Source organism: Amblyraja radiata, chromosome 10 (assembly GCF_010909765.2).
Source record: "Amblyraja radiata isolate CabotCenter1 chromosome 10, sAmbRad1.1.pri, whole genome shotgun sequence".
Classification (NCBI taxonomy): Eukaryota; Metazoa; Chordata; class Chondrichthyes; order Rajiformes; family Rajidae; genus Amblyraja; species Amblyraja radiata.
In genome coordinates this window covers 17,217,216-17,232,834 of record NC_045965.1, presented here as the reverse complement: position 1 = coordinate 17,232,834, position 15,619 = coordinate 17,217,216, and the positions used below count along the sequence as shown (strand labels likewise).

The window sequence follows — 15,619 nt, the reverse complement described above, 5'->3', positions numbered from 1 at the left end:
CTTTTCACAATGGCAGGCAGTGACTAGTGGGCTCAGTGCTGGGACCCCAGCTATTTACAATATATATTAATGATCTGGATGAGGGAATTGAAGGCAATATCTCCAAGTTTGCGGATGACACTAAGCTGGGGGGCAGTGTTAGCTGTGAGGAGGATGCTAGGAGACTGCAAGGTGACTTGGATAGGCTGGGTGAGTGGGCAAATGTTTGGCAGATGCAGTATAATGTGGATAAATGTGAGGTTATCCATTTTGGTGGCAAAAACAGGAAAGCAGACTATTATCTAAATGGTGGCCGACTAGGAAAAGGGGAGATGCAGCGAGACCTGGGTGTCATGGTACACCAGTCATTGAAAGTGGGCATGCAGGTGCAGCAGGCAGTGAAGAAAGCGAATGGTATGTTAGCTTTCATAGCAAAAGGATTTGAGTATAGGAGCAGGGAGGTTCTACTGCAGTTGTACAGGGTCTTGGTGAGACCACACCTGGAGTATTGCGTACAGTTTTGGTCTCCAAATCTGAGGAAGGACATTATTGCCATGGAGGGAGTGCAGAGAAGGTTCACCAGACTGATTCCTGGGATGTCAGGACTGTCTTATGAAGAAAGACTGGATAGACTTGGTTTATACTCTCTAGAATTTAGGAGATTGAGAGGGGATCTTATAGAAACTTACAAAATTCTTAAGGGGTTGGACAGGCTAGATGCAGGAAGATTGCTCCCGATGTTGGGGAAGTCCAGAACAAGGGGTCACAGCTTAAGGATAAGGGGGAAATCATTTAAAACCGAGATGAGAAGAACTTTTTTCACACAGAGAGTGGTGAATCTCTGGAACTCTCTGCCAGAGGGTAGTCGAGGCCAGTTCATTGGCTATATTTAAGAGGGAGTTAGATGTGGCCCTTGTGGCTAAGGGCATCAGAGGGTATGGAGAGAAGGCAGGTACAGGATACTGAGTTGGATGATCAGCCATGATCATATTGAATGGCGGTGCAGGCTCGAAGGGCTGAATGGCCTACTCCTGCACCTAATTTCTATGTTTCTATGTTTCTATATTTAGGCGAATATTCTCTTGCGTAAGTTTGGTGCGTGTACAGATGTGGTGAAGATGTCGCTGTTTAGAGCATATTGCACACCACTCTACACTGCGCACCTGTGGTCGAACTATGGAAAGACAAGTTTGCAGAGACTAAAGGTGTCCTATAATGATGGCAAAGAGAACACTCCTAAGGAAACCTAGATGGTTTAGTGCTAGTAACATGTTTGTGGCTGCAGGAGTCAGTACTTTAGAAGCTATCCTAAGAAATCATATGTATAAATTCATTTGCAGGATAAATGACTCGAAAAAATTAATTATTGGGGCCTTGTCAAACATAAGGTTTAGCACTACACGCTACAAATCCCAGTTGTGGAGACACTGGTATCGTTGTCTCGTTGAAGGACATTCTTTTTTATTCTGGATTTTAATTCATGTATTGTGTTTTTTTAAAATATATATATATACTTTATGATGCTTTTATAAGTTATATACTAAGATGTTATATGTATTTTATGATGATTTTATATGCAATGTATTTTTATGTAATGTCCCTTGTCTGGACCTTAAGTCCGAAATAAAGTTTATTTAAAAAATGCAAAATACTACAGATGCTGGAAATCTGAATTAAAATCCAAAACTACGGGAAGACATTCGATAAGTCAGATTGCAAGGATAAGGAGAAAGAAAGATTAAAAGAATATCGCCCCAATTGCTATCATTCCTTGGTTTCCCGAAACTCATGATTTTTAAAAAACTTATTTTCAAATTGTTAGATAATTCCCTTTTTAAAGTTTAACTGGACCTGCTTCCTCTGCAGGTTCAAGCGGTGATCCTAATCATTATTCTTGTTGTAGAGCGAACGGATTCCCCCCATTTCACTCCTTCTCTGCCCTTCCCCAGTTCCCCAGCCGTATCCTCTGGTAATCCCTTGCTATTGGAAACAGTTCATTCTAATTAAACGGTTCCAATATCCTTCATATTTTTAGGTGAGTTTTGAATTTCTCAGTATAATCGCTACTTAACCTTCTCCGTTTCCTTCTTAAAACAGGACTCACCTATCACGGACATTATTCCAGTTAATCTGGCCGTGCACCTGGGTTATTCACTCTAAGCACGACGTTTGTGAATGCAGATTCCGGGGTCTAAACCCGAAGACTGTTGCAGGCAGGAGTGGAGGGATAATCAACGAGTTTCCAAAAAATTTTAAATCTAAAACAAGGTTCCAGATTCCAGCTAACAGTAACTATCGAGAAAGGGAAGCGTTCATTTGAAGATTGAATATCCACGCCATAGCTTTTGTTGAAAGCACATCGCCAATGACAGCTCTTGTTTGGGTTTATAATTTAATATTGATACAGCAACTGGGAGAGGAATGCAACCTGGGATTTGTAGTTCCTGGCCGGCGGTGATGGGGGAAGATCCGTCTGGTGGAAAATACATCTGCGAGAGCAGCCAGCAGCCAGCGCTCCGCTCCCGGAGAAATCCTCTGTTTGGACGCATTCTATGGCAAAGAATGAAAGAACGAGACCGCAACATTTAGAGCCTCCAGCCGACCTGCTCTCCGGCTGAAATACAATTGTGCCTGGGCGCTGGGTGCAAACGGGCACACCAAACAAAAAATAATAATAAAATAAATAAATAATCAATAGATGACGCACAGAGTGCGAGCTGTGAGCCAGGCGAGGCTGTAAAACGACGTGGAGCTCGCCTCGCCCTGCAGTGAACGGCAGCGAGCAGCACAGGGCGGCCGCGACAGCATGGCAGAACCGACCAAGACGCACGTTATCCTGCTGTCATGCGGCAGCTTCAACCCCATCACCAAAGGACACATTCAGATGTTCGGTCAGTATTTCCAGTCTTCCTCGTTTTCCTGTCGCAGCTTGTGTTTTAAGACCAGTCTGTCTCGGAACGCTGCCCCCCGAATGAACGCAATACATCCCGCTGTAATTGATTAGTAAAAGGTGGTGTCTGAAGAAATGATATTTCACCGAAAGGATGTTATTTGTGAACAGTTTGTCCCTCTCGGACCCGCGCTTCCCTTTGTTCGCTGTCCCAGGCGGATGGTGCTGAAACATACGGGCGACAAACACCGTCTCGACCCACTTTTGTCCTACAGTAAAAATGCCAACTTCAACATTGTACCGTTTACACGCAGCGGACACAAATATTATTAACAGTTCTCGATCAATTTGCGTCAAATGTCACTGCTATTCCTCAAAACCAAGGAGAATGTATCGATCTGGATGGTAAACATGGGGAGAGCAGTACTGTCCACGTGTCTTTCTTTACGCAGAATATTTTTTTGCGGTGCTTGACGTATTTCCATTATATATATATATGAATTTATTATAAAGGTGTATGCTCTATATGGGCAAAGATCTGAATTTCTGGCCCTCTTTGTGGTGTTTGATAAGGTTACAGGCATGGAAAGTTAACTGCGTGCGTGTGTGTTCACTCACATCTGATGGTGAATTCTATGGTTCGGGAGCTGTCTGTCCACTCGGGCTCCGAGTGGCTGAGCAACTGTTTGGACGGGGCCGCAGTGAGTGAGGGTTCCCGTGGACACTGCAGTTGCCAAACAGTTTGGTGGAGGTGGAGGAACTTGATTATATCCCTCGTTTCCCTCTCTCCGGACTCCAGTCTGAAGAAGGGTCTCGACGTTACCCCCCCTTCCTTCTCTCCAGAGATGTTGCAGGTCCCGCTGAGTTACTCCAGCAATTTGTGTCTATCTTTGATTGTTTCTCACCTGTTCAGTTGGGCTGAATGTGTTTTGGGCTGGAATGCGCTTGAGCACTTTGAACGCGATAAGACCGAACATTGATTACTTTAAGTTTGTATCTCCATGGGTTTCTTGTGCGTGTGATTGAAGGATGGCCCAATGTGTTTGGTTATATGGTTGATTGTGGAAGTTTGATTGCCAATCATTGATTACCAAGATAAATAATAGCACGCAAACGCAACGGCAGGGGAGCTGCCATTGTACTGTGTAAATAACTGTGTTGCGGCTGTGGAGCTGAATAACGGGAAGCAATCGCAGCGGCTCAGAGGCAGGCGAGCCTTGCTGGATGTTTTCCATGGCGTGGATGGCATCCCGGAGAAGTGGAAATTTCCAGTGTTAGCAGACTGCAATAACCCCGCCGCTTCACTCCATAAACTCACTGATTCAGTAACACGAATCGCGATGGGCTGGAAAGTAAAGGGGGCTTCTTGCTGGAGAATAGGAAATGTCAACATTGAAGGCGCTTTCACCGCTGTGGGTCTTCTGCAACGGCTTTGTCCTGCATGTATGGGCTCTTGCCGCTGACCAAGCAGCAACTCGCATGACTTGGGAATTGGAAATAAATAGCAACGCGTTTTGCCGTACAATTCATTGTCTGGTTATTTTAGAGAAGTTTCCGCAAAATATCTGTGACCAGGAGAAAAGTGATGCTGCTCAAGGTGCCTTAAATGTTGAATCGGCAGGACGTTAAAAGTCCGGCTCGGGGGAACCTTGAAAAAAATGGCTGCTTTGCAACACGCATGTAGTCATTATAATGCAATGACAGTCATCGATCATAACGCTATTATGTTGGAACGAGTGCCCACGATGGAGATGATTTTTCCCATTATTGCTACAGCATTTTTGAAAATTAGATTTGGAATGAGAAGATGAGAAGCCATGGAACATGAATTTGGGGACAGTGCCTGAAATTGGACTACAATTGGACAAGAATTCTATGGCTACACATGGATGCAGTTGGGAGCAGGCTTAGGTAAAGAAAGAAAAGGAAGAATGGCTGTTGATGCAAGAACTCACGGTACCTGCATGTGCTGAGGTGTGCACTGATGCAGAATAGATTTGTTATTACAATCAAGGCAAGTTGTTTACCAGCAGACAGGTTTGAGATTTTTCAGTGCCGGATAGAAGTGAGCGCCATTCAAGGAGACCAAAGAACTCGAAATTGGAGCGATTGGTAGAAAAGTGAATTTCAAAGTGAATTATTGATCAGTCTTGATCTAACATGTCTTACACTGATCATTTAAGTCATTGTATATCATCTCCCTGCGGCCAAAAATCAAAATCTCTCTCGATGAAAGAGTGCGGATAAGAACTTTAATATTGGGATGAAATAGACTTGTTAGTAACCGACACGGGTGTACATGATTCTTGTGCTTGTTCTTCAGATTTCTTTTTAAACTTGTTTAGTTTACTTTAGAGATACAGTGCGGAAACAGGCCCTTTGGCCTACCGAGTCCACACTGACCAGCGATCCCTGCATACTAAAACTATCCTACACACTAGGGACAATTTACAATTTTTACCGAAGCCAACTTAACCTACAAACCTGTACGTCTTTGTAGTTCATTTGAAATTTGTCCAAAATATGTCACAGTGCACGGGTGGGGACATTGTGGTGTGAGCAAAAGTTTCACTTTATGTGAGAAGTTATCTTATGATAACATTTTAATTTCATGAGGTTTTGCTCAAGTATTTAAAAATGGGAAATACACAATAGCAAATGTAGATTTAAATTCAGAGCCTGTGGAATAACAGAAGCTTCAGATTCTTGATTGGATGCGATACTATTGTTCCTATGGAATTTAAATTAAAAGGGTATAAAAAGCTTTTGAAATGGGTCTTAGAATCTAATTTGATTAATTAGATTAAATTGGACCACGCATTAGTGGAAAAGTATTATTGAACATTATCTAAACTTGATAGCTGACTGCAGACAACACTCTCTGTTAGAATTTAGATGGAAACCAGGAAAATTTAATTATTTGAAAAACAAAAGGGAGCAGGAGTTCTTACGTTATCAGCAATTCTCCTCCTCCCTTTACCGTCTGCAGTTTTCTACACCGATAAAATTGCTTGTCCACCTTTATCAATTTGAAATGTTAGATGCGAGAGGGTAGATAAACTGAATGTATTGAAAAGAAATCTCAACCTGGTTGTAGCTTAAAATAATTACAAAATACCTTGTGACTGGAAGAATTCAATATAATATACACGATAAAAACTATGCTGAAAAGTTATTGGGGTTATCCAAAATGAAGCTACAGAACTTAGAAATGTTAGCCCATTCTTTGTAAATGCATTGCGGAAAAAGAAAAAGTTGAAAAAAGGGTAAGGGATGGTTGTATGCTATTGTCACAAAGATTTGAAGAGACAAGGATGTCAACAGCAAGTAATTATATTTGCGTAGGTATTGGTTTCAAGTGTCTTCACGTTTGTGCTATGAAAATTCTTCATAAAGATGCAAAAAAATAAATCTTTAAGAACATTGTGATCTGTAGTTTTAGGAGGAGGAGGAGGTAAAAATAAGTTATACCCAGTTACATTTGTCTTTAAAATATGACCTGCCCATAAAATTGTCCATGCCTCCCTTGTATCCACAAAATCTCGCTTATTTAGGGATATATCAACATTAAAGTCAGAATGAAGGGTGGCACACTCGGAACGTTGACGATTTCTCTTTTCATGGATGCTGTTTGGCCTGCTGAGTTTTATTTGGGATTGTCAGCATCTGCAGTATTTTTTTTTAAAAATGCTATGCATCCTTTGTTCCTTGTGACCTGAATATGGCTCTTCATAACATTGAAAACAAAGTCTAATGGCATATTTGCAAACATAGATGAAGAATAAATGAAAATGAATTCACCCTTAAATTTAGGATATAAAGATTAATATCCCAACAGGCTTGATGTTTCTTGAGTTCCAATGGTTAATGATCATTTTGTTTTCTGAATTATGCTTATTTGTACCCATTTGAAGTTCAGACAAATGAAATTCATAAGATATTCCGCACTGGTGGAAGGGCTCAGCCTCAGGCACGCTTTCTGGACTCTATTTGTAGAGGAGTGTCTTTTCTGAAATAAAGCTAAAAATGGAACTGGCATGGCAACAAGGAAGCCTAGTGGATACAGAAAGGAGGATAATAAAACAACAGTGCTGTGTAGGAAGGAATTGCAGATTCTGGTTTACACTAAAGATAGACTCAAAATACTGGAGTAATTCAGCGGGACAGGCAGCATCTCTGGATAGAAGGAATGGGTGACTTTTCGGGTTGAGACCAGAAGGGTCTTGACTTGAAACGTCACACATTCCTTCTGTCCAAAGATGCTGCCTGTCCCGCTGAATTACTCCAGTATTTTGTGCTGTTTATTTTCAATGATCAGAAATCAAAACTGCCTTGATGCTGCAAATCAAATACAATGCTGGACATGCTGAGTAGGTGGGGCAGAGAAAAACAAGCTAACATATATATTTTGTTCTGATCCTTCTCAGGGTGGGGTTTTCATGGCTGACGGTAATTTGGAATGAGAAACACCTTTCTCCTTAATTAACACAAGTTATCCAATGTCTTATGTGTTACCAGCTTGTTATTAGTGTCACGCACTGATCCACTGATATGAAAATAAACCTGGAGGAAGATTTGATTTACTAAAGGTTTGTAACTGAAGTGATGGAACTTCTTGATTTATTTCTCAGTGGTTTCACAGATGGCAGATTGGGTTTCTATGACAAATGGTGACAAACCATTAACATTTAACGGCCTTGCTTTATATCCAGCGTGTTTGGCAATGGTTTGATCTTTCCTATCACTAGTAATGGAGTATGTTAAGATTTTACTTTACCTGAAAACTTAACAGAGTAAAATTGTCAACTTTGTTGACAGTGTCCTGAATATTGAAGCATGGGAAACATAGGTGGTGGTAACAGTGATCTTTGTGTGAACTATGAAAGGGTTCTAAATTGAGAATAGACTCAGACAACTGAGCCAGATATTAGTGCAACATCTGGGAAAACAATGGACTGAGGCCACTAATAGCTGCAGTTCATTAATTTTGCAAGCATGTTGACTGATGATTCAGCACTAATCTTGGGAGAATCTGTTTAGTTGGACCCAAATTTGAACACAAATAAACTTTTGGGAAGTCTGGAATACAGCATAGCGAAGTGTGGAGTCATGAATTTTGGTAGTGGGAATGAAGGCATAGACTATTTTCTAAATCTGGAGATGATTCAGAAATCGGAGGTGCAAAGGGACTTGGGAGTATGATTCCCAAAAAGTTAATTTGGAAGTTGAATCGGTAGTACGGAAGGCAAATGCAATGTCAGTATTTATTTTGAGAGGATTCGTTAGCAATCATTTATTACTAGAATATTAAAACAGGGGCATAATGCTGAGGCTTTAAAAGGCACTGGTCAAACTGCATTTGGAGTATTGCTGGCAGTTTAGGGCCCCATATCTGAGGAAGGCTGTGCTTGTGTTGGAGAGGGTCCAGAGGAGGTTCACGAGAATGATCCCAGGAATGATTGGGTTATCGTATGATGAGCATTTGACAGCACTGAGCCTGTATTCGCTAGTTCAGAAGGATGAGGGGGTACCTCGTTGAAACTTACCAAATAGTGAAAGGCCTTGATAGAATGGATGTGGAGAGTCTAGAACCAGAGGGCATAGCTTCAGAATAGAAGGACGCACCTTCAGAAAGAAGATGAGGAGGAGGGTGATGAATGAATATGGAGCCCTTGTCATTTGGTATTTTACAGACGGAAATTGAACCCATAATATGAAACAATGAAAATCATAAGGGCCTGCGTATTCATTTACCATAATCATTGTATTGTACAAAAGTTATAAGATCAGTCCACACATTGGGTTTGGTAACATACCTTTCCTGTGTTCAAACAGCAATTTACAGTGGGTAGCAGTTTGTGTGCAAGGTATAAATAAATTTGGTATTTCCATAAATAAAACAATGTTACCACAGAAAAGGGATAACACTTTGGAACTGCTCTAAACGATGTTTGACATTGAGACCGTTTCTTGTTTCCAAGGAGCTGAAAACAAGGAGAATATATAGAGCTGCTGCCTCACAGCACCAGAGACCCAGGTTCAATCCTTACCTCAGGTGCTCTCTATGTGGAGTTTACAGGTTCTTTCTGTAATTGTGGGGATTTCTTCTGTGTGCTCTGGTTTCCTCCCATATCCCAAAGATTCACAAGTTTGTATGTAAATTCCCCCTAGTGTGTAGCCAGTAGATGCAAAATCAGATGGTCGTACTGTGATGAGAAAGTTCGATAACATAGAACTAGTGGTCGATGGTCAGTGTGGACTTGGTGGGCCGAAGGGCCTGATTCCATGCTATAATTTTCAGTTAATTTAATCAATACATTTATTGCATTGGGAGATTGTAGAGTGGTATTTTCTGTAGATCTGGAACATGTACATTGCTTAAGACAAGAACAAATTTTGAGAACAATAAAAATACATTTTAAATGTATTTCATTAGATGTAAAGTGTTTGGGGATACCTTGAGTCTCTGAGAGCTGCAATGGAATGCAGATTCTTAACTATTCCTTTCATTCTGTTTACATACTCTGATGTTTACAACGTCACTCTGGTTATTTTTAAATGCAGCCTCTAGCACAGTGTTAAATAGTTGAAGTTGGGACATTCTAGTAGGTTGGCATGCTTCGCTATTCCTTAGGTTTTGAGCTTTGCCAATATCAGTTCGTTGGCAAACCAGCTTAAGAACATGTATGCTGTGTCAAACTCCTTCAAAAGCATTATCACCTTTGATCCCATCAAGTCATGTGTGAAATGGAATTTTCAGAAAGCAAGCATGAATATAGTTCCCACATCTGACTGATGTAATGTGAAATGTTATTATTGCATTTTGATAAATCATCAAAACTAAATTCCTTTTCTGCATTTATTCAATAGCTTCTTAAACCTTTCTGAGGATTCAAAGTACTCTGCCTTTTATTCCACACTAAGTTATCAGCTCACATGAATGTAAAAGATTTCATGAGGGTTTTTGTGCAGAGACCTTTCCAACATTAAAAAAAATGATAGCACCAGAATATCAGATTTTTGCACCTTCATTTTATTTGCACTTTGTGAGACTCTGAGATTCACAAACTGGATGGATGCTGTTAATGCCGTTAAGACAACAATGACTGTATAAATGTAGCTCATTGCTGAAGGTGTTAGGATATCCCAACAATCTAACAACAAATACAGGGCAACCATTGTAAGCCTTATCATGTGTGGTATTGAATAATAATTTACATTGAGCTATGATTGTTTGAAAAAACTTTCTCAATAAACAAAAAGAGACGTTCTGTAAGACACATTTGAAGAATAGTAACTGAATTGTATAAACTGTTAAACAATGCTACAATGTTTGTCAATGCTGATTAGAAGGGGTGTTGCAATGCTGTACCAAAAGTTGTTTATTTAGTTTAGTTGAGTTTAGTGGCCTCACGACGATGGGGCCTCGGCAGTGGTGGAGCCTCGCGGCAGCGGCGATGCCTCGCGGATCGACCCGTGGTCGACGGTGGATGAGAGTGTGGAGGACCACCGTGAGGGGGAAGGGGAAGAACAATGGAGGACCCGGCATGCGGGGACCGCCTTGAGGGAGGTGGGGGGAGAACACTGGACAATGGGGTGGGTGGGTCAGTGGAGGACCCCGTGTGGGGGAACAGTGGGAGGGGGGTAACAAAAGGGGAAGCTGGCGTGCTTTGTAACTTTGTCAGCGCCGTAGGTGGCTGCTATTTGCATACATTGTGTATGCAAGCAAAGAATCTCACTGTGCCTAGTCACGTGTGAAAATAAGGTATTCCTATTCGTATTCCATTTCAGCTTTCAAGTTAGGAGACACTTTTTAGTAATTTGGCACGACTTTAATAATTCGAGAAGACAGACTAATTAAAGGGTCTGGAAAATATCCAGGAGGTTGGAACTAATGCATCAGGTCAGAGTTCTAGCTTAAGGAAGGTTATTTAGAAATCAAACTGTTAAATGCTCCATTGGCATACAATCTCATTGCAGACCAGTTTATTATGGAAGGCTCTCCATCCTGATAAATTAATGGAATGTGGACGGGAATCATCTGCAAATCATGCACATATCAAACAAATTGAAACGCTTTTTATTTTACATTCTCGGGTCATCTTTGGGTCTCTGGTTATCTTTAAAGATCATTGTGATTATTATAGATTGATGTTTTCTGACTGAATGGAAAAATCCAAAATATGTGCTGCATCGCTTACAGCCCATCCTTACCCTAGATTTGTACTGCGGAGTTATGGGTCAGTAATGTGATCTGGATACTGTCTCAGATCTACAATTCTTCACATGTCAGAATTGCTACGATTTAGTGCAATGTCTGGAATTTTTCTGCAGCAGATGGTAATCACTATTTTTGGTTCTGAGACAATTCTGGACCCTTGAAGACTGAAAAAGGTGAATTTATTATGGGGAACAAGGAAATGGCAGATGAGTTGAACATGTACTTTGGAGGACACAAACAATCTTCCTGGTGTACTAGTGGCCAGAGGATCTGGGGTGGCGGAGGAACTGAAGGAAATCCACATTAGGCAGGAAGTGTTGGGAAGACTGATGGGACTGAAGGCTGATAAATCCCCAGGGCCTGATGGTCTGCATCCCAGGGTACTTAAGGAAGTGGCTCTAGAAATCGTGGACGCATTGGTCTTCATTTTCCAATGTTCTACAGATTCAGGATCAGTTCCTGTGGATTGGAGGGTAGCCAATGTTATCCCACTTTTTAAGAAAGGTGGGAGAGCGAAAACGGGGAATAATAGACCAGTTAGCCTGGTGGGGATGATGCTGGAGTCAATCATAAAAGCTGAAATACTGCACTCCAAATGTGCTGCTAACAGGATCGGTCCAAGTCAGTCGGGGGAAATCATGCTTGACTAATCTTCTGGAATTTTTTGAAGATGTAAGTAGGAAAATGGACAAGGGGGAGCCGCTGGATGTAGTGTACCTGGACTTTCAGAAAGCATTTGATATGGTCCCACATAGGAGATTAGTGGGCAAAATTAGGGCACATGGTATTGGGGGTAGAGTGCTGACATGAATAGAAAATTATTTGGCAGACAGGAAAAAAATAGTAGGGATTAACGGGTCCCTTTCAGAATGGCAGGCAGTGACTAGTGGGGTACTGCAAGGCTCGGTGCTGGGACTGCAGCTATTTACAATATACATCAATGATTTAGATGAAGAGATTCAAAGTAACATTAGCAAATTTGCAGATGACACAAACCTGGGTGGCAGTGTGAACTGTGAGCAGGATGCTATGAGAATGTAGGGTGACTTGGACAGGTTGGGTGAGTGGGCAGATGCATGGCAGATGCAGTTTAATGTGGATAAATGTGAGGTTATCCACTTTGGTAGCAAGAACAGGATGGCAGATTATTATCCAAATGGTGTCAAGTTGGGAAAAGGTGAAGTACAACGGGATCTGGGGGTCCTTGTTCATCAGTCAATGATAGTAAGCATTGAGGTACAGCAGGCAGTGAAGAAAATGAATGGCATGTTGGCTTTCATAACAAGAGGAGTTGAGTATAGGAGCAAAGAAGTCCTTCTGCAGTTGTACAGGGCTCTAGTGAGACCACACATGGAGTATTGTGTGCAGTTTTGGTCCCCTAATTTGAGGAAGGACATTCTTGCTATTGAGGGAGTGCAGCATAGGTTCACAAGGTTAATTTCCGGAATGGCGGGACTGTCATATGCTGGGAGAATGGAGCGGCTGGGCTTGCATACTCTGGAATTTAGAAGGATGAGAGGGGATCTTATTGAAAGGTATAAGATTATTAAGGGTTTGGACACGCTAGAGGCAGGAAACATGTTCCCGATGTTGGGGGAGTCCGGAACCAGGGGCCATAGTTTAATAATAAAGGGTAAGACATTTACAATGGAGATGAGGAAACACTTGTTCACACAGAGAGTTGTGAGTCTGTGAAATTCTCTGCCTCAGAGGGCGGTGGAGGCCGGTTCTCTGGATACTTTCAAGAGAGCTTGATAGGGCTCTTAAAGATAGCGGTCAGGAGATATGGGGAGAAGGCAGGAACGGGGCACTGATTGTAGATGATCAGCCATGATCACATTGAATGATGGTGCTAGCTCGAAGTGCTGAATGGCCTACACCTGCACCTATTGTCTATTGTCTATAATATTTAAATGGGGGGCTCAGTGTGAAATGTACCTGGATCCATGTGTTTGTAGTTAAAGGTCAATCCCAGGTTTCCTGGACCGTGCAAATTTTAGTATATTTCGCTTCACATATTGTGCCCAGGCTTACAAAACTATAAACAGAGAAAACATAGAACAGAATAGGTACAAGCCCTACCGCCCACAATGTCCATGCCATGTTGCCAAGTTAATCTCCTCTGCCTTCACGTGATCCATATTCTCCCATTCCCTGCATGATCCATGTGCATATCTAAAAGCCTCTTAAATGCCACTGTTGTATCTGCCTCCACCACCATTCCTTGCAGCATGTTCCAGGCACCCATCACTCTGTCTAAAAAACTTACCTCTCACATCTCCTTTAAACTTTGTCCCTCTCGCCTCAAAATTATGCCTTCTAGTCTTTGACATTTTCACCCTGGGAAAATAAATCTGACTGTCCACCTCTGTCGATGCCTCTCATAATTTCATATATTTCTATCAGATCTCTCCTCACCCTCTGACCCTCCAGTGAAAACAATCCAAGATTTCCCAATCTCTCCATATAACGATTACCCTCTAATCCAGGTAGCATTTTGGTAAACCTCTAAAAGGTGAATAGGGCTAACCCCAAGGAACCTGATGAGGCAAATATATCTGGCATAATTTCATATTGCTTCCTGCCAAAATAGGACTAACAATAAACTATTTGTCGGGAGGAGATTTTTATTTGAGTTATACTGGAGTTCTTGAAAATATGTAAATAGGAAAATGTCATGTGGGACTTTGGAACCCGCCGCAGATAATTAATATGGGGGTTCTAACAGGATACCGTGCAAATAAAACATGGCATCAGTCTGCTTATGTGTGGAATCAAATGTTGACATGGAGTTTGGGAGAGGAAACATAACACAAAGAACGTAAATCCCAGTGAAAGATTATGAAAATGGCAATAACCCTACGCTATATTTTATAATATTCATTGATTTATCACTACAAAACTTTTCATCACACACCAATGCAGCTGGGTCCTGCGGGAACCTGATGTAACATAGCAATCTGTTCTGCTGTATTAAATTATTGCAGGAGGAAGACTACTGCTTTCTCAGGTAACTAGAGAATGGCAATAAGTGCTTACCTTTACATTGGCATTCAATACATAATAAAGAAGGTGATGTTTATTCTGTACATAAGCTTCTGTTGAATTTACAATTCTCCATCGTGCTTCTACACCCTTACGCTTCTCCATAGTGGAAACATCTCAATCAAATTCCTTCATGATTCTAGACTTCTGTCAGACCTTCTGAGCAATTTTTCTTGACAGCTGCCCAATTTCACCTGGCGGAAGAGCAGTAGGCTCCCCTCGGTCATGGCTGACCACGGGTGATGGATGCATCCTAGTTGTTGGCCGCTTGCTCCAAACCTCGGCTAAAGCAGCATTGCTTGTGGCTGAAGAGACCAATGCCGGAGTGACAGTCTGTCGCAAAGGTCACATTTGTGTGTGGTCTCGGGTTTGTTGAAGTTGCTGCACTCCTTTCTGCACTCCCGCTTGACTGCCGCTGCGTTCATCAGTTTCTCTTCCCCCATTTTGAGATGTTGGTTCAGGGTACCTCGCCACCTCGTGCGGTCTCACATCGATGTCGAGTGCCTTCATTTCTCTCTTGCAGACATCCTTGTAACGTAGCTGGGGGCGGCCGATGGTTCTTCACCCAGATGTCAGCTCTCCATAGAGGATGTCTTTTGGAATACGGCCACCCTCCATGCGGTGTACATGGCCCAGCCACCGCAGCCTGCGCTGCCTGAGTAGAGTGTACATAGTGGGAAGGCCAGCATGAGACAGGATCTCTGCGTTGGACAATCTGTCTTGCCAGGATATGCCCAAGATACGGCGGATGCTTCTAAGGTGGAAGGTGTTGAATCTTCTCTCCAGTCTGGCCTATGTAGTCCATGTCTCACTGCTGTACAGCAGCGTGCTGTTGACACAGGCATTGTAGACTGCTATCTTTGTCTTCACTGTCAGATTAGGGTTGGTTGGGTTGTGAGGCGAGTGAGAGTTTTAGCTGTCTTCCTGATCCTTTTGTCAATCTCTGCGGAAGAGTAGAACACCAGCATTTATGTGAACGACCCAGGGTTGGAGGATTTCTGCCAAGATTCAAACGCTGCTGAGCTTTGCTTGCTGGAGTATGACAGCTGAACTCCAGGGATGATTCCCGTCCATTCTCTCCGTGTTTGGCTGATGTGCTCATGGATTGATGTTGTTTGTGCAAAATAGATAATCAGCTTTCTTAACAAATACCAAAATGTGGCTTAAAAAAAATCCATATACTCCTTTAAGATTATTTTTACAGGCAGAGATGGAAAGAATCCCATTTGATGAGTTTGTTCCACAAACATGTTAATGTTTTCTTTCTTCTCACTTCCTTGTACAATTTGTGTATAGTTTATCTTTTTGTGTGTTGTCCGAGTCTATGTGCCTGTGATGCTACTGCATACAAGATTTTCATTGTACCTGTAGTTCTCTGTACTTGTGCATATGACAATAAAATCGATTTGACTTGACGTCAGCCTTCAACTCTAAGCCACCTTGTGGAGAAAGTTATGACCTATTTGACATCTTGTGTGAACCTA

General features: G+C 41.9%; 1 protein-coding gene across 1 annotated transcript in view; it reads left to right on the top strand.

Moving 5' to 3' along the window:
• Positions 1-2,397: 2,397 nt before the first annotated feature.
• Positions 2,398-15,619, top strand: part of nmnat2 (nicotinamide nucleotide adenylyltransferase 2) — a 207,032-nt gene continuing 193,810 nt past the window's right edge. The window contains exon 1 of the mRNA XM_033028195.1: positions 2,398-2,870. Within this exon, the coding sequence (XP_032884086.1) occupies positions 2,786-2,870 (85 nt within the window). The 5' untranslated portion in view covers positions 2,398-2,785. The remainder of the gene's footprint in view (positions 2,871-15,619) is intronic.